The sequence below is a fragment of the Pungitius pungitius genome, chromosome 4 (genome assembly GCF_949316345.1).
Source record: "Pungitius pungitius chromosome 4, fPunPun2.1, whole genome shotgun sequence".
Lineage (NCBI taxonomy): Eukaryota > Metazoa > Chordata > Actinopteri > Perciformes > Gasterosteidae > Pungitius > Pungitius pungitius.
The window spans coordinates 3030708-3056734 of NC_084903.1; the positions used below are offsets into that span (position 1 = coordinate 3030708).

General features: G+C 47.4%; 1 protein-coding gene across 1 annotated transcript; it reads left to right on the forward strand.

The window, feature by feature from the left end:
- Positions 1 to 4471: 4471 nt before the first annotated feature.
- Positions 4472 to 22813, forward strand: mmp15b (matrix metallopeptidase 15b). The gene is made up of 10 exons (XM_037485036.2): positions 4472 to 5230; positions 9572 to 9720; positions 9950 to 10072; positions 10236 to 10543; positions 13155 to 13316; positions 13489 to 13679; positions 16321 to 16459; positions 19020 to 19170; positions 19761 to 19879; positions 20327 to 22813. Exons 1-10 carry the CDS (start codon positions 5111 to 5113, stop codon positions 20821 to 20823), a joined length of 1959 nt encoding a protein of 652 aa, XP_037340933.2. The 5' UTR covers positions 4472 to 5110; the 3' UTR covers positions 20824 to 22813.
- The last annotated feature ends 3214 nt before the right edge of the window (positions 22814 to 26027 follow it).

The window sequence follows — 26027 nt, forward strand, 5'->3', positions numbered from 1 at the left end:
GGCTCTTGTGGAAAAGGACAGTGAATTACTTCTGAGACACTACATGCCTTAACCCAAACCTTTACAAATGCTTAATAGTGCCCTGATTCTTACATACTTACGTACTAGTAAAATACTAAAACAAACACAGATGCTCTCAAAAACAACAAAATCTGAAATACAGAATTAAAATGTTTACTCGATGGCGTCGCTCTGTCTTCGACTTTGGAAAATGTTGTTTGTCTCTTCCATACACATTTTGGACTCCACAACTGCAGTAAGGTAAACAAATGTTTTATTAATATTTAAAAAATATCCAAATTGTATTATTAATTAAAAAAACATATTCTAGTAGCTCACCATTATTTTTTCTTTTTTGATTGTTTGGTCCGATTGTTGAATATAATTTTTGACACCGTGGTTTCTGACCCTCACTGTTTTGGTTGCCTCCCTTACAGTCTGTTTGAACCTGATCTAGACACATGAACACGATCAACCAACAAAAGAGCCTGCGCTCCATCCTGTGAAGTAAAGTCGATTTATTTAGGGAAAAAAAACGAAATGCATCATGTATGTTAAGACAAATAAACTATATATAAACAATATAAACTATACAAATATAAGCATGTCCCAGGACCTCTTTAACGTCATGTATCTAAGCTTTTCACATAGTGACACAGAGTGAAGTACAAACATGATCTCAATGCAACAGGTATATTGTCAGTCATTGCTACGCAGCTGTCTTGGTAAATAATGGATATTACCGCAGCCTATTATTTAAATAATGAGTTATATGATAGTGACCAAAAGTGAATGCAAATAGAGCTTACCTTTTTTATCTTGCCGAGTCTGTGTACAAATAATTTTGGTCCGAACCCACAGAGTAGAGCTGATATGAGAATGGCACAAAAGCAATTGACGACACCGGCTGAAGTCACAGAGCTTCATGGGAAGTGAGTGAATATGGAAATGACATAATGAACCAAAAGAGGAAGCTGGTACACTCTGAAAGGTGAAAATTCCTCCTGCTGCACTCGCTCTTACCGCCAATGAATATGGGAATTAAACCCGGCACGTACTTCCTCTACACGTATTTAGTGGTAATTCTTTAGAAGCTGGTTTATTGTGACAGTTTTTTCTGGTTGCTTTGGGAGATTCCTCAGATTAGAATTGAAATTCTCAAAACGATCTATAAAATCTTCACACCATTGTGTCACTTGTGCACATCGAAAAAGCAGTTTCTCATGTCTTTAAACCAGTTGCAAATGATTTGGTACATCGTTATAAATGATTATGTACAATTCTCTGCTGTTTCCTATATTATCAATTGCTTATGTCATCAAAACGTATTATAATGGTTCTCTTTTGAATAGTCTCACCGCCCACAACATTTAGGCATCAGTTCACCGCACAAGTCCTTACTTTGTAAAGTGGTTGAACAAGTTGTCACAATGTGTCAAGCATATTCCTATACATTCCTATAGACTTGTTTTCTAGGTATATTGTATATATGTCCTAAATTGGTAAAATGCTCGCAGGTGGATCTTGACTCTCTCCAACAAAGGTGCATCTCATGAACCATCAAATGGCAGTGAGTGGCGGAGGAGTTGGGAGGCAAAACGCAGGAAGAGGCAGAAGAGTCCGAGGACACAAGATGAGACGCACGCATTCGTTTTTTTTCAACTGCTAACAAGCATTGTTCAATTTTCAAAACTCTTCACACATTCAGCGACACACGTCGTGTATACGGACCACACTGTGAATCATTTTTCATTGCTTTCAGACAATCACCAAATTTTTCAAGTTTGCACAAATGCACGTACTGTTTTACAAATGTCGAGGAGGATTCGAGAAATGTACCGAAGAAACTGAGAAAACCTGCAATATGCACTGTACTCCACTTGGTTTATGTCGGCATGTCAGTACTCCCACCAGCAGAGGGGAGTAGCATATAAAGAAACAAGCTGCACCGGGCATTGAAAGTGGCATAATATGCTCTCCTTTGTGTGTGTAATGAGTTGAAAAACGTGAAAAAATGAACAGTTGACAGTGCACCGATGAGAAAGGGGGACAAGAGAGGACATGAGGAGAAAGCAAAGTGAGATGTGGAGGAGACATTGTGGCCAAATGCAAGAAACCAGGTTGACAAGAACTGTCGGATATATCTGTAGCTATAACAAGTGTAGAGTCAATAAATGCATGTTTATTATACTGCATTACTGAATCCATTTAAAGTAGTTTAGCAAAACATTGCCTACATCATTACATCATTATTATACTAAAAGGAAATCTATTCAATAAATACAATGCTGATACTTATGGGAATGCTACTGGTTGGTGTCGTTTTAGGATATAATGTTGCGAGTATTGGGAGATGAATATCCGTGTTTACTTACCAAGGAAAACAACAAAATACAGGTACAAACACCACCAATCAGAATGGGGATTTCCACATGTGATGAGATCAGTGCAGTGTGGAAAAGTGCTGAGTGGTTGGATCAAAGGCAGCGGGCTCACCTGGATACGGAGCAATGAAGCTGTGTGATTCACACACATGCAGGTGTTGATCCTGTGACTCACTGGAAAAGCCTTGGTGATTAAAACACACCGTTTATTATGTCAGTCGATGTAGGTTTTTTATAGTTACCAAAAAAGTGTCTACGCATTATACAATGGGGATTTCCAAGCAGCACAAGTTCTGCAACTTTAGCAAAATGAATGCTTGGTCCACTGCTTTGTTCCCTCCATTGCTTTAAAATTGTCATGTTTTGTTTTGATTTGTGTACAACCTTTTAAAACACTGAAAAAAAAACTGTGGTGCACCACGTGAAGTAAATCTCAAATATTGAGAAGAGTTTAAGCAGACTTAGTGGAGACCTCTGTGTGTGTTAGGGAGACTGCATTACCCCTGCCAAAACAACAGTCAGTGCATAAATAGTATATATATAATTTAAATATAAAATATTATACTGAATAATGCTTACGTCTGGGGAGATCTGAAATGTATATATAACATATACATGTCAGTTATCTTGTCTTGAATGGTGATACAATCCTTTCTCCTTACTTCCTTTCAGAATGTTCTCCGCCTGTTGATACCGGCCTTGATGGGAAGGCCAAAGCTTGGGGCAAAACCAATGAGTCTATTCAAGGATGCTGATTGGCTAAATTGTATGTAATCCATTTTTTTATTAAATCAGCAATTGGCTAAAGTGCTTCTTGAACCCAACATTCTTGAAGTTGCCCCTAGCGCAGCCAGAATGCACAACGCTTACGAAGAAGAAACGCATATTTTACACATAGATCATATTTTACAAATATAACTGGGTACATTCCGTATTTTCTTATAATTAGGGCCCTGACTGAAAGTCGGTGGAAGCCCTATATTGTTTTTTGAAGAATTATTTTATATAATCTTTTCTTTTGTCTTCATTGGACTCTGTTGCCACTGCGTAGTACCCTCTGTCTTGCCCTTTTGACTCCTCTGTGAATAAGATTAAGCTGCTGTAGACACAATTTGTGGTTCCAGAAGCCATTAACTTGCCCATTTGGTAAAGAGTTACTTCCTTTTAACCCCAGATCGGATCCCTTGATAGGGATCACGTCTCTCCACGGTCTCGGGGGGGGGGGGGGGGGGGGGGGGGGGAGAGGGCTCAAAGAACAAGAACTGCCTGAAGAACTGGAATCACTTCCTGCTGTCCTGTCCCGTCCCGTCCCGTCCCCCTGACCAACCAACGTGTTATCAGTGTTATCAGCCATTTTAACCAAAGTACGCCTGCTATTTTCTATTAGGAATTTCAAAGCGACATGTATGCAAAGAACATAAAGGGCTCTAAAATATGTCAATATAAAGTGAAGGAAACTTACTGCCACTTGCTGTGGTTTACAAGCTCAGAATCAGTAGCCTTCCTGTGATATTAAGAGCGTGTGTGTATGTGTGTGTGTGTGTGTGTGTGTGTGTGTGTGTGTGTGTGTGTGTGTGTGTGTGTGTGTGTGTGTGTGTGTGCTTGCATGCGCCCGCGTAAGTGGGGGGTGAGAGGGGTCAAGTTGGCTGACGTCCGCCTCGGGCTCTTTCTTTGCTTCCTTCCTACTTCCACCACCATCCGTCCGGTTGATAGCACATTGTCGTTGGTCACTCAATCAAGTCGGAAGTCGGACACTGGAAAACGACACAACGCAGGAATTGATATGCGTTCAGAATAAAAGAACGTTTCTTTTTTTTAAATTTGGTTTTAATTAGCTAAACATTACTCCAATGATTAATTTAGCTTATATATCTGTTCGACGAGGCCCCGCCACCCCCGCTTGAATCCTGCAAAGTTCTAAACTGATGTTGATAATATCATATTTGGGAAGGTAAAATCTTCCATTATTGTTTTAAGGATTCGGTATTTAATTTCCTTTTCACCCAACGAGTCCGGCTACTCGACCTCTTATTGTGAAAGTCCTGACAGGAACCCCTCGTTACCATGCCGACACGGTTGACGTTGATTAAGGGTGCAGAAACACCGCGAACAGCGGAGCCGCAGTTCGCCCTGCTCCGGTGGGGAGGCAACACACTCACACGGAGCCATTGCACCGGGACATGGCTGGTAGCAACTACAGCTAAGTATCGGCTTCCCGGGGGGAACGGAAACGGAGCCAAGAGACCACGTAAAATATACAACGTTATATACATATATATGTATTTTACAAGAGAGGTGTGTTCGCCCACAGCAACGGCAACTGCGCGAAGTTTCAACTTTTGGCTCGTCATTTTTTCACTGTTCTTCGGCTAAAGTTTTGCAGCTTCGTCAGTGTGGACTTAAAACGGCACGTGAACCGGCTCCGTCTCTGTGTTTGTTGTTAGTTAATGATGCACTAGCTAGTGGGTCGCCCGCTACACTACGCTGCGCTCATAGGCTCACACATGAGTGACCCGGCTCTGGCAGTGGAACGGGCATGGAGCTTGTCCCCGGGACACTGTTGAAGACGTATCGCAGCACTCTCAGAAGGGACTACTTTACAGCATTTTCTATTATCATTCGGGCTTTTACCGCACGCAACGCCCTATACCGCGAGTAAAACTCGTCTAGGACGTCTTACTGTCCCCTGGTCGAACCACGACGGATTCCCTCCGCGCGCGCGGACCATGGCTCCCATCTCGCGGAGCAGCTGCGTCTGGTTGCTGTGGAAACGGACTTTCCTCGCGGTGTGGCTGTGTGCGCTCGTGACGCGGGGAGCGAAGGATGACGCCCCCTTCAGCTCAGAGGTAAGAACACAGCCGGATCCCTAGTATCTACTTGTGTAACAGCTTAGGACACGAGTGGCCTTTCGGAATGAACACAACATCCGAGCTATGGAGCCACTATTTATCGCATGATTATAATAAGAATTTATTATAAGAAACATTTTGGATTTTCAGTGTGCTAGAATAAAGGTTTGTCCTTGATTTTCTTTGGTCAATGGCAGAACATAATGTTTAATGTCTTTTTACTGTGATCTATTGACTATTAGGCCCACTTGCACACAGTTTTAGGTGTGCCATCAGAGGCCAAAGTAGCAAGTTGGAACGTGATCCAGCGCCTCTTCTCTTTTGTATCACCAGCCCAGCAGCCATCCGGCACACTTGTTGGTTTTTTGAGAGAGATGAGAGCTGACTTTGGGCCTACGAGGTGATTGGAGGTGGAGCTTTTGTTTGTTGCTTGACAAAGGCAGACGGAGACAGAGAGAGACAGACAGACAGACAGACAAACAAACCCATAGAGACGGACGGAGGACATAGAAACAGACATAGAGACAGACAGAGAGACAGAGACCAGGGTAGGGGGGGGTCTGCTTGTCAGCCCGGTCTAAAGGGGTAGTGAGTGCGTGTGTCTTTTTGTGTGTGTGTGTGTGAGTCTTTGCTAATGTGTCTTACTGAGACAAGAGATTTACACAGTGCAGTAACTTCTGAGTCATTCCTAAGCACTTGTTGCTAAATGTGTGTGTGTGTGTGTGTGTGGGCTGAAATTAGTGACGGTTGCATTACCCATGTTGCCTATTTGGAGCGCTCGTTACCTCCTGTAGCATCCTGGACACACGCAGCGCTTCATTGATGGTCGCTGTTCCAGCTTAAATAAATGAAGGTTGCATAACTCATTAGAGAAGAAAGACTATTCTTGCATGACGATCAAGCCAATTACAGGGCCCCTACTCCTGGCATTTATTTTACTGGGTAGCTGTAGTTAATAACCAACATAGTAACAAAGCACGGACAACATGAAGAGGGCATGACACACTACTCTCTTAACCCTCTTAATGTACTATACCCATACACAGCTGTTTGAATTAGCAATCAATGTATCACTCCAGACCTCCTGTCGCTGTGTTGCCTTGTGGGAAATTGTATTAGGCACCTGTCATCTCTGGCTTTCCATCTGGCAGGTTCAGAGCTTTTGAATGTGTGGCAGTAGACGCGTTCCTGTAGACGCGGGGTCTTATTGAGGGGCCCTCCGGTCTTTATGATAGGGGACACTTTTATAAAATCACTCCATGGTCTTTGTGGCTGATTTGTGCCGACTGATCCCCATTCTTCAGATCTATCATGTGTTAAGGACTTGTCCCGGGACCTCTCCCCCCACTCTGTCTGGATAAGAAGGATGGAGTGGGAAGGAGACAGAGAGTTTGATCAAAGAAAGGAAACAGAAGACGAGGTAAAGATGGCGGGAGGAAGCTTATGGGCGGCGGCGGCGGTCGGTCTCAGCTGTGTGGCATGTGATGGCTGACTGTGACAGCTGTTCTCTAACTGGGACACACACACTCAGGCTGTGCACAGGCATGCTGGTGCCCGGGACTGCGAGGCATCCCGGCAAATACAACGGAGCCTTTTGTCCGAACAGAGAGAGGCAGAGCCGTGAGACAAACGTTCCGGTGAAAAGGACGAATCCTAAAAATGTAAAACAGCAACAGGCAGAGTCGAGGACCCGGTCTGTGTGCTGATGCATCATCTCAAACTCTCTTTGCATCCATGTGATCCGCAGCATGCTGTCTCTTCACACTCCACCTCCTCCTGTTTGTCCACGTCTTTGTCTTGCTCCTTGCTCCTTTCACTTATTCATCCTTTTTGGACGCACTTTGAGCATGGGGGGCGACGGGGGGTGGGGGGTGGCAGCAGACCAAGTCTCGGTATAAAACCTCTGTTAGTATCTTGGCTGACATTGTGGGACACACACACACACACACACTCACTGCTGGCAGCTTTTACTACTCCTTGTATATTGCCGGGTTGGCTTTTGGCAGGTAGGCTCAAGGACTCTGTGAAAGATTTAACAGAGGAGCCCCCCCCCGTTCCTGCTGTTGTCTGAGACTTGTTTTGTATTCAGCCCGGCTGACAAGGGGAGGTGAGCGGTGCTTTGCTGACTGAGAGGACGGGGGACCGGGGGGGGTCCGTGTCCTATGCACGTCTGCACCAACTACGCTGCAGCATGTCACCCGACTGCAACCTGGTGTGGACGCTTGCTAGTGAGCAGAGACAAGATCGGGCTCCTGGGTCTTCCCACAGACCAACATCAACGGACATAGGGTGGAAGAAGGGTTTAGTGGGGGGGGGGGATTATAGACTTTTAAAGGCCCGATACTGATGCTGTCGTGGGGTCTCAGTGATTGTCTCGCAAATGAAAACATGGCCACTGACGTTATTTCAGATGTGTGTGTGTGTGTGTGTTGGGGGAGGGAGTATTTAGATAGCCTGTTAGGAAGGGCATGTTTGCATTGGACAGTGTACGTATTTGCTGAAGCTTCCTTATCATAAAGGCAGAGGTGGGTCAGGGTCACGTCCAGTTCAGCTCTTCCTGCTCCCACACACTGACTCACAGTCAGAGAGAGAGACGAACAGGGGCTCTAATGATGTACGGAAGTACCTTATTTTAGGCTGTATGTCCGCAGAAGGAAATAATAGAGGTGTTAACAACATATTGTTAGATGACTCTCAATTGATCCCCGGGGTAAGAGAGTTGTATTGTTTACAGTGCGCCAACTCCCAATATACAGCTGTAGTTAAAGAGAAGAAAGACAAGTACATGCTCAGCACGTAGCAGCCCGTCTTTAGGAGGATAAAGCCGTGTCCTCCTGGCAGCACCGGCGGGCCACAAAAGAGACGCCCTGAAGACACCAAGTGTTTTCAAATGAACTCACCCAACAACATTTTACTGCTGAACCTTTGATATAGGACCATAACCTTCAGAGGTCCTCACTCAGCAGATGCCGTTTATTTAATGGAGGACTGTCTTCTTCTGCTGTAATTGATCCCGGCCATCGTGATGATGGAGGAGATGCTGTCAGGCTCTGTCCAACTCAGCTCAGCCAGTGACAAAGAGTGATTGATACCGCGTTACTGTGCTCCGATGGTGGAGGAAGGTTTGGTATCACAGAACCAGGCCGGTCACTGCGCGTCAGCAGCTCGGAGTGGATAGCGGATAGTGTGTCTGTTACACGCAGTCATGCTGTGGGAGGAGAGGGGACACGGTTTAGGGTTCTTAGAGAGGAGAGGGCTCTGGGAGACATTCTCTAATCGGTTTACATTGGACAGTGGGGACATTTTGTTTGTGAAACACAGCTTAATAAACAATTTGTGGTGGTTGTGGAGGGAGCGGGGGGACTAGGTGGTGGGGAGGAAGGCAGTAGGATGCTAACTGTAGAGGTGTAAAAAACTCAGCTTCACATTCTTTGAAATATGTACTGCCTCAGTGTGTAAATAGATACATAAATACATGATTTAGCTATAAACATTATAAAATACTATTCTATCGACTTCCTCTCTGATATGTATGAACAAACAGTCAAATCCTCTATTCAGAAAAGTTGTATCCATTCTTTATATTGATATTTGAGTATAACTAATGCGGTGAGTGAGGACCAAGGAGTGGATGAGCAAACACAGCTTATCACACGCTGGGTCGCGTTGTGAAAGACGGGCGTAAACCTGAAGTGCACACGCACGTGCATGAGCACAAGTGCACACTCAGACATCCGCCCTGGGGAGCGTGCCCATGTGTTGGCCTATCTAGTGTTTCGGACTACCCGATGTGCAAGTGCTTGGCCTGTTTGTGTGTGTGTGTGTGTGTGTGTGTGTGTGTGTGTGTAATATTAGGTTTCCACATAACAGGTGGGTTGGACTTTGCGTCATCTGTGATTGGGTTAGATTTCACATTTTTTCCCTAAAGTCTGTCATTACCCACGCCCCCCTCCACATAGACACACACACACTCGCAGTGAGGCGGATGTCTGTCTGAGTACCAAAGCCAACCTGATGAAAGGTCAGCGTGTTACTGGAGCTGAAGCTGAGGAGGAGAGCGATGTTCGGTCTCTGCTGCTCCAGTCTGTTGCTCTCAACACGTTTCCCAGATGCTCATAGAAGAGTTATTCTCACTCTCCATCCAAATTCCTTCTTCATACTTCATGTGTAGATCATGCAAAATCATGCAAATAGTGTGTTTGTGTCTGGGATTGGAGGCTTATTGTGGACACTGTCTGTCTTGGTACGTCTTGACATGTGTGATGCTTCCAGCCTCGCTGATATGAATGTCGTGAGTATCTGTAACAGATTCCTCCATCTTTCTCTTCCTGTCTCCAGTCATGGCTGCGGATGTACGGTTACCTGCCCCAGGCCAGCAGACAGATGTCCACCATGCGATCGGCTCAGATCCTGTCCAACGCCATCAGCGACATGCAGCGCTTCTACAGCCTGGAGGTCACTGGACTTATGGACCCTGAGACCATCAGGTTAGCACAGAATAAACCACACTCACAAAACATGCACTATGCACCATTATACTACAAAGCCTGTTGTTTTATAGTTAAGTATTTTATTATTGTAAGCTGGACCGGACAGATCCTTAAGAGGACCCGGATCAGTGAGCTGGCTGCGAAATGAAACATCACAAAGGCAGTGTAGGTTTTACCCTCATGTTGCCCTCCGTCTCCTCTGCGTCCTGCTGCTGAACCCCTACAGTGCCATGAGGAGGCCCCGCTGCGGTGTACCAGACAAATTCGGAGGCCAGATCAAAACCAACGTGCGCCGGAAGCGCTTTGCCCTCACGGGACATAAGTGGAACAAGAGCCACCTCACTTACAGGTAACTAGTGTTACTCGGGGTAGGAAGCTACTGTACAGTAGATACAGTAGATGTGTTCTCTAGTTGGATTTGAATCAAATGCTTTTCTGTTTTTGATTTTCTTTGTTTTCTATAAATCCATGAAATGGACATGTTTCCTCTGTTCCCTCATTTGTTCACGCAGCATCCAGAACTACACTCCCAAGATCGGCGAGTACCACTCGTACGAAGCCATCCGTCGGGCGTTTCAAGTCTGGCAGAGCGTGACCCCGTTGACCTTCGACGAGATCCCCTACCAGGAGATCAAATACGGCCGCCGCAAGGAGCCCGACATTATGATCTTCTTTGCGTCGGGTTTCCATGGAGACAGCTCCCCTTTTGACGGGGAGGGAGGCTTTTTGGCGCACGCCTACTTCCCCGGACCGGGAATGGGCGGGGACACCCACTTTGACTCGGATGAACCGTGGACCATAGGGAACGAGAACATACAAGGTGAGCGCTCGCCGTCGCTGGAGACGGGAACGGGCTTCTCTTTAGTCACGGCCAAATGCTACTATGGAACATGAGTATATAGTACATCTTTGATACACAGGTTGCCAGCTGGCAGCGCGCTGGAAGTTTCTTCTTTAGGTCTTTAGGGATTTAGGGACTGTCCAGGGCCCTCGGCCACACCGGCCGATGAGCAGTTTGCAGCCCTCTGTTGGTTGTAATAGATCTGTGGAGCAGATCGCAAACAGCTGTTCCCATCACTTTGCTCCTCACAGCTTAGCCTACATCAAGCCATTAACTGTGATCCCTCCGTACAAGCAGCATCACGCCCGTTTGTACTTTCTGGCTTTTGGGGACGTCAGTTTGCGGACATCGTTGCCCAAACCCATCTTGTCGCTTTCTTTATTTGAACCCTAAACCCAATTAGAGCTCCTACCGCTGATGTCTAGCACGAAGCTAATCACGTGCAGCAGTGGGGATTAAGAGAAGGTCTTCAGGGGGGCTCCTCTCGCCCTGCCCCCATTAACCCTGCTGAGGGGTTCCTTTTGTTTTTGCAACAATGGGCTTTCTTGCCCTGTTATCTCCACACACAGCAGACAGAGGCACTGTGTGCGTGTATCTCTGTGATCAGCTGCGTGTGGGTTGTGTAGCAGGACAGATCACAGGGACCCGAGGAATGCCACGTAAGTGGGAGTGTGTTCTTTAGGCCAGTCCCTTTGTTGCACCGCGACACACTCGCATACTCACAAACGCAAAGTAGAAGCAAATTACAGTCCCTAACCGGCTTGAGCTGGACACACTTGTTAGGAGTCAAACCTTTAACAGAAGACGTGCTCATTTAACTCCAGCATTTTTACTGTTTTGCTAAATCCGGTAGTGAAATTAGAATAAAAAATAAATAAAGTCCCTGCTGGTGATACTGGTGCAGATAGATTGTGGCTGATTGGGCGACAGTGTCCAGCATGTGCCCACACTGTCTTTCCAGACCAAAACAATTAAGCCTCATTCAGTTGATTTGTTTGGACATTTATCACTCAAAATACAATACATGCTCCAATTTGTCAAATAGGTTTGTAGTACTTGGCAATAAAAATGGCTTCTTCTTCTTGAAAATATAATGTCTAGAACAGTTGCATGGATTCTTATTTTTACTTTCTAAAATGTTTAGATAAATTGATGATGAATAACCCATTTACTGGTAATGATGCAGACCCACTGTACTAAAGTGAAGCAGGTTGTATGCAAATGGTACGTGTTCAGGCCTTAGTTATTATCTGCCCATATAAAGATCTCCTAGAGTGAGAAACAGAATCATGACCTCTGACCCTCAGACAGACAAACACTTGGTTTAGGGATCAACAGTTTCGTCCATTCTTTGCAACCTTGTTTTTTTTCTCTCTCCCTTTTCATTTAGCAGCAAAGAAGAAATGTGTTGGTGTGAACCCTGTGATGCAAAGTGCGATTACTCAGCCTTCTTTTTTAGCAAGAATGTTCTCACAAAACAGCTTTTCTACACGCTTCGTCGCCCTAAAACACTCCTCGCTCAGACACAGGGGTCAAAGGCTTTTACTGTTACATGAGACTACTGTGAGTAACTCGCTGGCAAAAAGCACAGCCAACTGGCAGAGTGCTCTTTGGTTGCCGTGGCGCTCCTGTGGTGTCCTTCACAGGGAGTGTCCCTCGGCCCGCTGGCGAGCGAGGTGTGAGACGCGGTAAACAAGCAAACAATGCCTCAGAGAGTTGAGATGGGACTTGAATGACAAAATGTGTGTGTGTGTGTGTGTGTGTGTGTGGAAAGTCAGAAATAGCGATTGTGGCTTTGGCTCAACTTCCAACTCCACCAAGACCTTTGAAGTCTGCTGGTCTTTTTCTCCGTCCAACTGAGCGGTCGTCACGGTTACCTTCACAAAGGCCTCTTTATCTCCCCTCCCTGTTCATCCTTGGCCACCTCTAGCACTCCGTCTCGCCCTCTGCTGTTTCCTCCCCTCTCGGCTTAGGACACCGCGAGGACATTCATGTGACTCTGAAATTACAGCTGGTGGGCGTGATGTGCACACTGTGTCTCCCTATATGTTGGTGTGTGTGTGTGTGTGTTTGTGACTTTTGCAAATGAGGAGATGCACAAGGACGGGCACCTCCACCCCCCCCCCCCCCCTCCCTTACACGCACGCACAACAGTGATGTTTCCGCCGACAGCATCATATCACCGTATCTAACCAAACCGCTCCATTCGTCACGCCAGCCAAAATAACTTCAGAGCAACAAAGAGGTGTTGCATGAGTGGAAGTAAGTTAAAAGGGATGAACTCTCCACTCGCACTTTTGTTGAAAAAAAAGGCCGTGTGGCAGACTTGTCAATGTATAGTGCTTGCAGTGGACGACAGCGTCTTTCGATTGGTTAGCGGCGCATGTATGTTGATGTACGCCAATCGTCAGATTTGTATTGGCATCATAAATAATGAGCCGGCTTTCCGCAGGGATTTAGTGGGACTTCCTGCTCCGTAGTTTTCATGAGACACACGTGTGTAAATGAAGAGGGATACGTGTGTTTTCAATGAGCTCCGGCACTCCTTGTTCAGTGACAGTTGTTCCTCTCCCCACTTTTGTCCACGCAGGCAATGACCTCTTCCTGGTGGCCATCCACGAGCTGGGCCACGCCCTGGGTTTGGAGCACTCCAACAACCCGCTGGCCATCATGGCTCCCTTTTACCAATGGATGGAGACGGAGAACTTCCAGCTGCCCGAGGACGATCTGCGGGGCATACAGCAGATCTACGGTGGGTGTTCCTTCCTTGCAGAAGGAGTGGAAAGCCTTTTTCGCTATGCTATGTTGACCAACAAATAAAACACCACTCTGTCATAGACAGTGCTCAGTGCTTCTTTTCTTTTTGTTCAATTTGTGTTTAAATTACGACGTATTAACACTTTTCTGTCCGTGTGTCTACAAAGGCCGACTAGGCCCCACTCAGGCCCTGCCCACCGTGACGCCCCGTCGACCGGAGCACAGGCCCCCTCAGATACCTCCTCGGAACCCTGACCGCCCCAGGACCACCGAAAGGCCCGATCACTATGGACCCAATATCTGTGAAGGGAACTTTGACACGGTCGCCATGCTCCGGGGGGAGATGTTTGTTTTCAAGGTAAATGGTTTGGGCCTCTGAACTCGAGCCACAGACATGCTAGCTTCTAAGTTATGAGCACACAAGATATACGTTGCCCTGCATTGGGGTTTATTACATGTCCTTGCTTTGGAAGTCAGTGGGCAACCAGCAGAGGAGCTGTCCCGGTGGCTTAATAGTGTCCATAAATTAGTTCTCCTTTTCTGTAGAACCAGTCTGAAACAAATGACGTGTGCACAGCCAACAAGGGGCCTGTTTTCAGTCAGGTCCTTGAGGTATGTAAACAATCAGGGCCAGTGTCTTTAATGAGGCAGAACCCTGTTAAAAGGGTGGAGTGTGGTCAGGTGTTTGCATTAAAGAGCCCCCAGACCCAAACAAAACATTCAAAAGGGCCGAGGCAGAGCCGTTAGCTTTTTACCCTCACGGCGTATGTTTTAGAAAACTGTTTGCCGATACAAGTGATCCCACTGTCGGCCCTCAGCCATCTTTAAGGTGCTTTGATGTTACGCTCAGCCCTGTGGTCGCACGTTGTTCTACATCTGCTTAGTGTTTCTACCCGTCACAGAGGCAATGGTTCTTGGCCAGTGTCGGAAGTCTTGACTCGATTTCTTTAATGTCCCGCCCCATCCGGTCTGTGGTTGGTCGGTTTAGAAAAAAAAGGACACTTCCAATCGCATCCACATTGTGGAGTGTTGAATCTTTTGAACAAATGTTTCAAGAAAAAGCCATCGGATAGTGCTAAATTGCCAAATGGCTTATCCTTATTTTCTTCTGTCTCAGCGTTTTAGCTGCAGAACCGTAACTAACAAACTAAGAGTCGAGGTGAGGGAGGAGGATGGGGCATCGTGCTACATCAAAGTGGGCTGACGACGAGGTTTTTGCGTCCTGTTGGCCGCTGATGCAAGATGGTTGTGTGGCCTCAAAGTGGAATTAACTAAATAACTAAAGCAGCAAAGTTGGCTCCCATGTCTTCCTGTGTGCCTTCTCCTCCCCCGGATTCATCCGGTGATGCTCTACACAGAACAGCTCTACACAGACAAGTGAGGATGAGCTTCAGGGTCAGAGGAGAAGCCCGGTGTTGGCGTGCAGATATCGGACCGAGCCGGACACGGAACATCCAAGAATAGAAAGGAAAAGGACATGCTGCCACGATATGAAACATTTCACATGGAAGCACAGCAGCTGAAGATAATCCAACAGTATCAAGCTATCTGCCAAGAGCGACATAGAAAACTTGTTTGGACTGATTAAAGAAAGTGATGCAGGTGCTTCTGTTTCTGTGTGTGCATGAGTGTTCAAGCAGTGGAACATAACAGAGTCCCTTCAGACACTCTGAGGGTCTCCTATCTGGTACGGTAAGTGTCTCTAACACTGACCAGTGGTACTCAGCTGCCTGAACAAGTGTTGCACATGGTTAAAGTGTCTCTGGGGTTTCATCCCAGCCAGTAATGTCTATGTTCTTTGCTTTCATCTGAAGTCACGAAGCGACTGCATCTTTTGGACGCATGGCCTCGAACTCTGGTTCACTCATTCACAGGCCCTTTAGGATGAATTGAGATCACTTTTTGTGCTGATCCCTGTTAGCGCCATCATTGGGTTTTGACCAGATTCTTACAAAACCAAAGCGTTTTCGTCAGCAAATAGCAGCCCCTCGTTGTGCTTCACCTATTGACATCCACGTGGTCAGAGAGTGTGTCAGAGAGATTGACAGGTGACACATGCAAGCGGGACATCACGGCCTCCACTCAACCGGCATTGACTGCTATTAACCTGTGGTTTCTACTGTTGGTAATGGCGGACATGGCGGTGCTCCGCTCTCGCTCTGCATAAGCACAACGACTCTCTAATGTGCTGCGTGAGAGTGGGAGCAATCCTCAGCACATCAGCCCTGTCCATTAGAAGAAGAAAGGGGATTGTCGTTTTGTTTCCTCGGCCCTTTCGTATTCCTTCACAGCAGAGAGCCGGGGCCGAGCTTCAATATTGACACTCCCACACTGAGATCCGCTCTGCTCTGCCGAGGACTAATATGGTCAACTCCGGCCTACTCGGGTCAGCCTGTCAGGCCACACGCACACAGGCGTGTTCCTCGGCTGCCTCCGTTGTGATGCGTTCCGCGCCTGTCTGCCACAGTGTCCTGGCTGAAGGACAAAAGCGCCTTCGCTTGCCAGAACGGAGCAGCGCAGAGTGTCTCCCCCCCGTCACATTACCTCGGGCCGAGCAGGGCTACTGACGCACCACTTATGAACGAGTGCGATGGCTGCTGGTGTAAATCTGCCTGCTGGCGCGCGTGTGCACAGCATAGAGAGTGGATGTATACGTGCGTTCAAATGCGTCACCAGCGAGGTTCCTTGCTTGTCGCCAATGACGACAGATCTTTGCTCAAAGTTTCCCGGTATCCGTCACAGATCAGCAGAGCGAGTGCATTAAAGCCACCAGAGACTATTATTAGCCCGCCGGAGATCCGCTGTTTATTTATTTCATTTTTGCTTGGCATGAGGACCAAGCGTCGGACCCCAGAGAGATATGCATCAGACATGCGTGAACCTGTTTGGTTTGGTTTGGCTCGGAGGCTCCGTAGTTAAGAAGACAGCTCAAGCTGTCTTGAGCGGACAATGAAAGGCGGGGCGAACTCAAATAAACCGGCTGCTTTCTTCCCCCTCAGGGCCGCTGGTTCTGGCGGGTCCGTAGGAACAGGGTGCTGGATAACTACCCCATGCCCATCGGCCACTTCTGGAGGGGTCTGCCCGGGGACATAGACGCCGCCTACGAGAGACACGACGGCAGGTTCGTCTTCTTTAAAGGTAAGGTGTCCGTTCTGAAGGAGGTTCTCGTGGTGCGGTGTGGTGCGTGTAGGGATGTCTGCAGCACCTCACTGCGTTTTACATAGAAATAACTGGTCAATATCATTACTAGGTCAGGGTTGGTTCAAATGTTTAATACATAAGAAACATGCAGTTCGTATCTTTTTGAATTGTATGAAACGTCTACACACATACAACAAGCCAGCCCCATAATTGATTGAGAAATAATGAATTGCAACTTAACTGGTTAACTGACAGAGACTTACAACTACAAGTTGGTACTTCCGGTTGTGTAAATGTTCGCCCTGAACAGTACTTTAAATGCTCTTTAGTTATAAATATCCATGTCCCCAATCTCTCTCTCTCTCTCATATATGTGTGTGTATATTATGGTGTGATTTAATGAATTCCCTCGTAATGGAAGCCCATGCGCCTGTCTCACATCCACCTCTTTATCCACACTCCTCTTATTCTCTCCTCCACCGGCTCGTTTCTAAAGAGCGAGGAGCCAGTCTGCGTCTCTGCTTATTGTCGCAGTGAAAACAAGCCTCAGCCTGTCCTAAATAATCTTCTTCTGGTATCGTTAGCTGTTCACTGTTAGAGCATGACAGACCACCAGCCTCCGAGCCGTCTTCGGGCGGGCAGGAAGGTAACACACACACACACACACACTCCTCATGCTCGGGTAGTAACAATGACAAACAACCCCCGCTGTTTGGATTCCGTGTTCCTTTATCAGATAGCCCGTCTCATATATGGAGAACTATTGTAAGGTGAAGAATCATTTCTCTTTTCATCCATGTGGGTGAGGTGCTGCAGTGTTGCGGCAGTGCAGAGTTTGAATCCAGAGCACATGCTCGAGATGGAGGGCCAAGAAGCATCCAACATCTGCTTTCTTCTTTACGAACCAAATACATTCAAATTCAACAGTAAAACAGATTGTGGAACTTCTTTCATCGCCCGAATCCCCGCGCCCCGCCACCTCCTCAAGAGCCAACGTGATCTATTCTACATGCAGAGCATACATCTCTTTCAGCACAGCTCATTATTTGCTCCGTGAGTCACTGAGGGCAGCTTGTCTTTTACAACGGTGGATCGCGTTTGTCCAACGCAAACGAAGGAACCGGGTCTTTAGCGCGGCCCCAATCTGGGGGCTACGGGCTTAAGGGCAGCTGTTGATAATGAGGAGGGGGAGGGGGAGGAGGATGATGTCATTGGCAAGCCTCTCAGTGTGACACTTGGCTGCCGGCCATTAGCAAAGGAAGAACAAGGGAAGTGGGAGAGGAAGGAAGGACTCGCAGACCTGAGTGCACAGGAGAAGGAGACAAACAGAGACCTTTGAATGGCCAATCACATCAGTCGCTTTCTGTCACTGTGAAAACAGCAGGCCGTTTTTCAATGGGAACTTTTATGTTGTTATTTTCTTCACATAGACTGATGCATTTGGAGTTGATTTGCATCACAGGATGCATTTCCCATTGAATGAAATGAGAAAACCACAAGTATCAAACATTTTTATTGTTGTTGCTAAAACACAACTTGTGAAATGAAGACCATCATTAGTGTACACACAAAAAACTAAATACCTTATATCTCTTAGAACACTTCATCCGGAACTAATAATTGTATTGTTTGAGTCACAAACCAAATCAATAACTCTTTCCATGAAACAAAATGATCCTTTTCATTTTTCTGTTATTTTCAGTAACTCTAAATGCACACTTTTTATGCTCAATGTTCATGAATCAGACACAGTAACTTCATCTGAAGATGACATGAGCATAGTGTCTGTGAACTAAATGCATTATGTAATTACCTGGGGGTTTCCACACCTGGGCTTGATCCAAAGGGAGCTGTAATAGAACCCAAACAGCAGTTTCACAGCATTGAGATCTCTTCAGGTCGCTGGGGTGTGGTCGGGTAAGGTCACGGGAGCAGTCATGGGATGGAACGCCGTTGCGTGTGCACTGCGGGAGCCCCCCAGGGAAGCGTTGCGTCAGCGTCTTGGTCTCTCCAGATGCTGAGCGTGGGGCTTTTCATTTCAAACAAGGAGCAAGGGGCCCGCAGGGGGTGTGTGTGTGGAGGGGTTTATAAGGTGGACTGAAGCCAATAGCAGAGATGTAATGGTGCCTGGAGGAACGGAGTCATCTGACACAGTAAAAAAACAATAAAAGCTTCCATCTCGCCTGACATGAGACGAGCGGCTCCTAATGGATAATTACAAGCTCAACCGAATGTCCACAGTCTGCCGTGTGCTCCTTTCTGCTCTTCTGATTGCACGCCAACACATCATTATTGCATTCACATCATTTACAAGTGTGCCATGCTGGTCTGGCTTTTCTGATTATTTTTATTGTTCTCTTTGTTATTCCTCATTCAGTTCCAGTTAATAATCATAATGTTCCTGCTGGAGCCATACACAGTGAGATTGTGCGTGCCAGAGTCCATGAGGGTTATTATGATTGGGGGGGGAGGAGGGGGAGGGAATGTACGCATCAGTAAGCACTTCTCCCCCTCTCCTCCTCACCTCTCCTCGTGCTCCTCCTCCTCCTCTCCACAGGAAACAGATTCTGGCTCTTCCGGGAGGCTAACCTAGAGCAGGGCTATCCAATGGAGCTGGTCGATTACGGCCGGGATATCCCCCACGACCGGATAGACGCAGCCATCTGGTGGGAGCCATCCGGCTTCACCTACTTCTTCCAAGGAGACTGGTAACGTAGCCTTCAACCGGCCGGCATCACACGATGGCTCTCTAATTCCACAGTTTGATCATCTATTATTCCAGAAATACAAAATGCATTGCACATATCCAAGTGCATGGCCCTGAGTCTTTAGTTAGCACTGCCAGCGGGGGGACTGTAGCGTCTGTGGTCCAGACCAAAATCTCGGAGAAACTATTGACTCAAAGATGAGGTTCAAGTCACACAGGATGTCTCTCCTTTATTTTAAGAGATTATTTCATAGAATTGTGTGCCCACATTTGAGCAGCTAGACACTACTGGTTCCCATCAAACTACTCCATTTACTTCCTTCTATTTTTAGCTGCACTTGTAGCTTACATTTTAGCTGTGTTTATTTGTGTTCTTCTTTATCGTGTACATTTGATGTAGTTTTTGTTCTTTCTTTCCATTTAAAGACTGACCAACATTACAACATTGCCCCATGAGCGTTAGCTATGGACATTTACACACAGAACAGTTTGAATATTCAGTGTAAAGCGTATAGTTAGATACACCCATAGTGGAGGCGCCATGTTCGGTTTCTTGAGTTGTTAAAAGGGAAACAACATTGTTCTCTGCAGGTACTGGCGCTTCAACGAGCAGTCACGGCAGACTGACCAAGGCTACCCGAAACCAATCAATGTGTGGGGATCGTCAGTGCCCTCATCTCCCAAGGGGGCCTTCCTCAGTGATGATGGCGGTGAGCTGAGACAGGAAGAGTGGTTTCTGTGTGTGTATATTATGAACAAGGGCAAGGACGGGGGGGGGCAGATACTCGCCTGAAACAAAGAATCAGGTTGTGGTCAACGCGTAAGGAGTGATAGGAGTGACCTGCTCTCTAAGCCGCCTTTGTTAAGGACAGTACATCGTTTTTTCATTAAAACAGCAAATTGTTTGCAAAACATTTCAGTTATTTTACGTAAAGCTTGACTCTTACTTGATGTCTTTCTTGCACAGCAGGGTGTTAGATTAATGCCACTCGTATATCTGTGTGGTAGATTGTGGTAGGTTCCTGTAGCTTAGTACAAAAACTGGTGGAAACAGTAAACTGCTAACAAAATGTTCTTTATGTTGAGCAAAGCTAAGCTAACTGAGCTCAGAATAATCTTCTCGTATAACTATGTTCTGCTGTCCCTGCCTCCTCCAGCACACACCTTCTTCTATAAGGGCTCCAAGTACTGGAAGTTTGACAACCACCGCATGAAGAGCGAACCAGGTTACCCCAAGTCCATCCTGAGAGACTTCATGGGCTGCACCGCGGACCCGGAAAGAGAAACGGACGCCGACGCGGGACGCAAGTACCCGGACGTGAACCGCCCGCCCCACGACCCGGACACGGATAGACGGGACAAAGGCAAAGACGGCGAGGGGACGGACGGCGGCGCGACGGACAAGGACACGGGCAAGGGGTCGGAAGACGGCAAAGACAAAGACCACCGCGAGGAGGACACAAACGAGGTGGACGTTGTGCTGAAGGTGGACGACAGTGAGGAGCGGACCATGAACATCCTGATGGTGACCGTCCCGCTCGTCCTGGTGCTGTGCATCCTGGGACTGATCTACGCCATCATCAACACGCTGCAGAGCAAAGGGGCGCCGCGGCTGCTGGTGCACTGCAAGCGCTCGCTGCAGGACTGGGTGTGACCCCTTGAACTCACGGGCACTCTGAACTTTGGACCACAGACACCGCCCTCCGCTTCACCAAACCCGTCTCAGCAGCTCTCAGTCCACGTGCTAATAGATCCATTACTGTCTTACTGATACACACCCACACACACCTCCCCCTGTCTCCCCCCGGTGCTCCACAATACGCTGACTGTGGTCTATTTATCTGAGAGAAGTTTGCACATGGTTTTTTCTGTGTGTTTTTAGTTGTTATTATTAGTTTTTAACCAGGAAGGCTGTTCTATTGTCTCTGCACCACCCTTCTCCTCGACCATCGCCCCAGTAGAGGCTTTGTTGTCGTTCGGGTTAAGGTTTTGTCCTTCTGTTTTTGCCGTGGGAGGCGAGTGAAACACACACAGCGTTTGGTCTCGTCGACAAGCGGTGCCTCTGAAGGTGGGATCTCAGCCTTCTAGAGGCTTTGGTTGTCAAGGATAGTTCCTGCTTATTGTAGAGATCAAATGGAACCACAGAACAAATCAAGGGGATTGCTGCCATCTGAGAATAGTGGTGACATTGGTCAAAGGATGTGGAAACCCGCAAACCCCCCTCATGAGACAAATACAAACACAATTACCCAAACAGACTGTATCACTGGGTCTAGTTTGACCCATCATACTTGTCCTAGTTTTGCACCCATAGTGTCACTTTTGGCATTCAAATAAAGTATTTCAGACAATATGAATTTCAGTTGGACAAAGTCAAGCCAGTTGTATTTATGCGGCCAAGTATGACCGACCAACATTTCCCAGAAGGGGCTTTAGGATCTGTACAACATTCTCTTGCTGTTCACAGATGTGTACATTTAGATCTTTAAGCACTTGGACGGGTCAGTGTAGCCGTCTCCTCTGCTTCCGACCTAAAAGTCAACTTAAAACCACATAAAGGCCCACGTTGTAATAAATAGTTATTATCCTGTAAATCAGACCGTTAGAGGCCTGTTGCCCTCCTTATCTTGTCGTCTCACAGTGGGACAACAGGTCGGCCTTATTGGCTTTGCCTTATTTGGAAGCCTTTTAAAGACCTCTTTGGCAGAAAGGTCTCACACTTTAATGGGGACCTTCATTCATGTGGCTAATTCTCGCAGAGCGTCCTCTCTGTCAACAGTAGGACCTCTTCGCTGCGTCCGAGGAGGAAACCCGACTGAACGTGTCATCGAGTCCGCTTGCTGGGAAATGTGACATGAAATAAAGCCAGGGCCTTTGACTTCAGGATGTGAGATCACAAAGGCAGTGCTGGGGTGCAGCTCATGCAGCGCGCAGCTTTTACTGGACTTTTTTACTGCCGCTGTTTTGTCAAAGGACAAATTAAGAAGGTTCCCAAGTGTTGTGAATGTGAGGTCGCCGTGAGCAGCAGGGTGGGCTCGGGACATGCAGGCTCATGTGAACTAATCCTCTTCATTAAAAAAACGCAGGTGTGTGTGTTAACCCCCCACGACCCCTTTAAACTAAACCTTGAACTCCCGGAGCCAAAATATTCCCCACTCCCTTTTCATCTTGCAAAGGGGAGTGTGTGTCTTCACTGGGCATCATATCAGCGTTCCTCCGGCTGGGCCTTGTCTCCGTCGTTCATGTACAGCGTGAAGATCACCCAGATCCTTAAAAGGCTCAAATAAATCACTCGCATGATGCGACTGAAGGTGGCTTTTGCAGATTGCTTACTGATTTTCATACGGTACAGGAGTAAATGGAACCTGTTTCGTCACCAGTAAAGACGCAAAACAATCTAGATAATTGCACTTGGCCCATTTGGGAAGACGCTTAGAAGGTCGCCTTTGGTTTGTTGCCATTCGCCATAGCCTTTTGTTAGGGAGGAGGCCTATTTGGACCTATTCAAATAGCGCAGGAGCAATCGCAGAATGGGAAACGGGATTATAAGACAAGCGAGGGAGGGAGAGAGCACGCCTCTCAAATGTGAATGGGAGGAAGGCCTGTGGGAGGTGGCATTTAGAGGTGAGCTTCCGATGGGGGAGGGGGGGGGGGCGCAGGCTCAGGTTACACATGTGGAAGGAGAGACCGGCCTTCTTTTGCAGCTGAGACAATGGAAGGGACGGGCGCCGGGGGTGGGGGGGGTGGGAGGCTGACCTCGTCCCCCTGAGCCTGCAGAGCCTGCTTCTCAGGAATAAAGTGGTAGGGGGGGGGGGGGGGGGGGGGCAGACAGAGACAGACTTTGATGGCTCTATCCCTCTGGCAACCGTCCATGTGACCCACATTCTCCCCTCGAGAGGAAACTTTAGCTCTCAGTACGGGACAGAAGATTGTACAATGACAGGAAGGGAGCAGCCGTGTGTCCCGTGGACGGGCGGAGCTGCAGACAGGTGGAGATGGGACAGAGGTGAAGCTGACACGACACTCGCTGAGAGACCAATAGCGGTAGCCACGGATCGCTCACCTCCTCGCCGGCGGGGGGGGGGGGATGGTGAATGCAGCTAATCAGCGTTAAAAGCCCCCCCCCACGCCCCCTCCCTGTCCCGTCCTGTCCCATCGGTGCGATGCTGAAGACGTCACGGTGTCTGGACAGGCTCACTAGAAAGACCGTTCATTGCAGCAGGCACCGTGATGTGGGCGTGCATCATCAGCTCCTCTTCTTTTCCTCCATAACGCCAGCCCATAGGTGGAGGGGACGGGGACGGGGGGGGGGGACCACTTCAAAGTCTGCTGCACCTGAACTTTCTCTTGATGGAGATTGACGAGTGTGTGTGTGTGTGTGTGTGTGTGTGTGAGGAGGTGTTCAGTCAATCGGCTCCACTCTCCCTAAGAGATAGGCCTGCTTTTCCGTACAGTGAATCTCCCACGCTCTCTCTACATGGATGGGCCGGGCCTTCTGAGCCCGGGGGGATCATAGTGATAACAATGGGCTTCTCTCTGTCTCTCTCACACACACACACACACACACTTGCTCAGTCTCCTCCCCCTGTTTTGTCTTTCCCTAATGCACACACAAACACGTTATTGTCTTCCCCAAACCTCCTCCTTCCCCTGAAGGGGAGCCGAGTTCCGGCATCACAAGGCAGAGCCTGTTTGTATTTTAATTTCTTTTTTTTTTTTTTTTACATCCATCTCCTTATTCAGCAGTTTTGAACACTGGAGAAGGATTCAGTGAAACACAGCGACCTGACGACAGGACGCCGCATTCAGAAGGTTTTTCATTTAGTTCTCAGTGCCCTGTTGGTTTACAGGAGTACAGGGCCGTGGTTAGCTTAGCGCTGAGCTTTCATCTCAGGATGTGTTTCTGTAGAGACGCCATGTTGAAGCCTCCCTCGGCTTCCCCGCCTTCGCTTTTGTCTTTGTGTGAGTGTTTTTCCTTCCTTTCTGCTCCGTGCACATGGTTTCTTCTGTGTTTCATCTTCCCCCCCCCCCCACCCCCCGTCACTTCTAAGCCACTGCGAGCTTCAGGAAGCCGTAGCACTGTGTCAAGTCTGAACTGTTCGGGAGTAAAAAACACAGATCAATAAGTGACGAGATGAAGACAGACTGTGTTCAGTGAGCTCTGTGGCCCCCGACGGGCCTGAACCCAAAAGGATTGTGGGTCCTTCAGATGTTTTCTCTTCTCCCATAGTGCATTCATTCATTCATTCATTCATTCATTTGAAATCAGCACTCACTAAAGCTGAAAAGATGGCCGCCAAATGAGTGGCAGCTTCCCTGTGGTCGCTCCGCGTCGCTTTAATGAAAACTGCCTCCATCCACTAACTGCAGCTACAGTAGAGAGTAGACGTTGTTGGACTCTATAGTGGAGCTTTGCATCTCCCACTAGGCCTCCTCATTACCACCATCGCAGAGGTTCATCATCCCCGGTTGGGACGAGCTAGAAGTAGAAAGAGAAGCAGCAGCCAAGCAAAACAGCTGTTTGATTTTGATTGTCATTTTTTGATTTGATAATGTGTATTTGTTTTTCTCTCCAGATTTCGCTAGGACGTTTTATTTTGTTAACAACATTCCAATTCTGTTAAATGTTTTGTTGTTTGATCGTTTATTAGTGTTTTGTTTTTGACTGATCTGTAGAAAATGTAATATTTTATACATTTGTGTTGATGTGTGTTCACCTCTAGTTGTTAGTTGTCACCTGTAGTGTGTTAAAAAGCCATGCTGGACATGTACAAATAAAAAGAATTGCCATGAAAATACTAAAAAGCTTTCTTTTCTTTTTTTCTAACTGCTGCAGCGCATCGCTGTGCGAAGCCGCAGTACACACGCCCTGCGCTCGCTTCCTGCGGTGAGGTCACTGTCCAAAGGGCCTTGTTTCCTGTCTCACACGGGACAGGCAGCAGAACGGCCTTTATGGACAAATGGGAGGTAGTGGAGGAGGAGGAGGGGGGGGGGGGGGGGGGGGGGCGATGGCTGACTGCCAGGAAGCCACATGAGCGGGGCAGGAAGTTAGTGGGCTGCTGGTAGAGAAGGGGGCTTTGGTGTCATCGAGTGGAAAATCATCGTTTTTTTTGGTGACGGATTTTTCTAAAACTCAAATGTCAAACTGACAACAGCTTTTAACGAGATGTATTTGTGATTCGGAGTAAGTGAAAATGTTCCACTTGTTTCAGGCTTTAAAAATGTTCAATTAGATTAACTTCATTTAAAAATATGGAGTATCTCATTGCTGTTAGGGTTTGTGATTTGCGTTGGGACCCCAAGGCAGACACGGAGGAGCAGGCGGTGAACAAAGGTGAGATTATTGGCCGTGTAGGCAGGTGCCGGCTGGCTGGAGGGTCCACGGATTACAGCCGAGCGAAGAGGCACCGGGTGGTTCAAGCTCTACGGGAGCTTGACCGAAGAATCTGGCGCCGGCTCGTTGAGCGGACCAGGACTATGTAGTGGGGGGGATTACCATTGAGTGCAGGTGCGCCTGCAAGGGGAAACAGGGAAGGGGAGGAGGAGAGAGGAAAACAACAACAACAAGCACTATACAAATCCTCACAATTGCCTTATTGTGCAAATCTAACTAATGATCCACTCACTTTGTACCCGTTTTCATTTGCAGGTCAAATGCTCCACAAAAAAAGGCATATACGCACAATAACGACTGCTTACACATCATTATTTTTTAATCTAACTCTCTTTAGCTATTGCATGAACATTACCTGGAATGTCAGCATACTTGTATTGGGTAAGTGTGAACCTGTGACAGCCCTAATCCATTTGTCTGGATCTATGACTCATCCAAATGATCAGTTAACTTTGCCCCGCTAT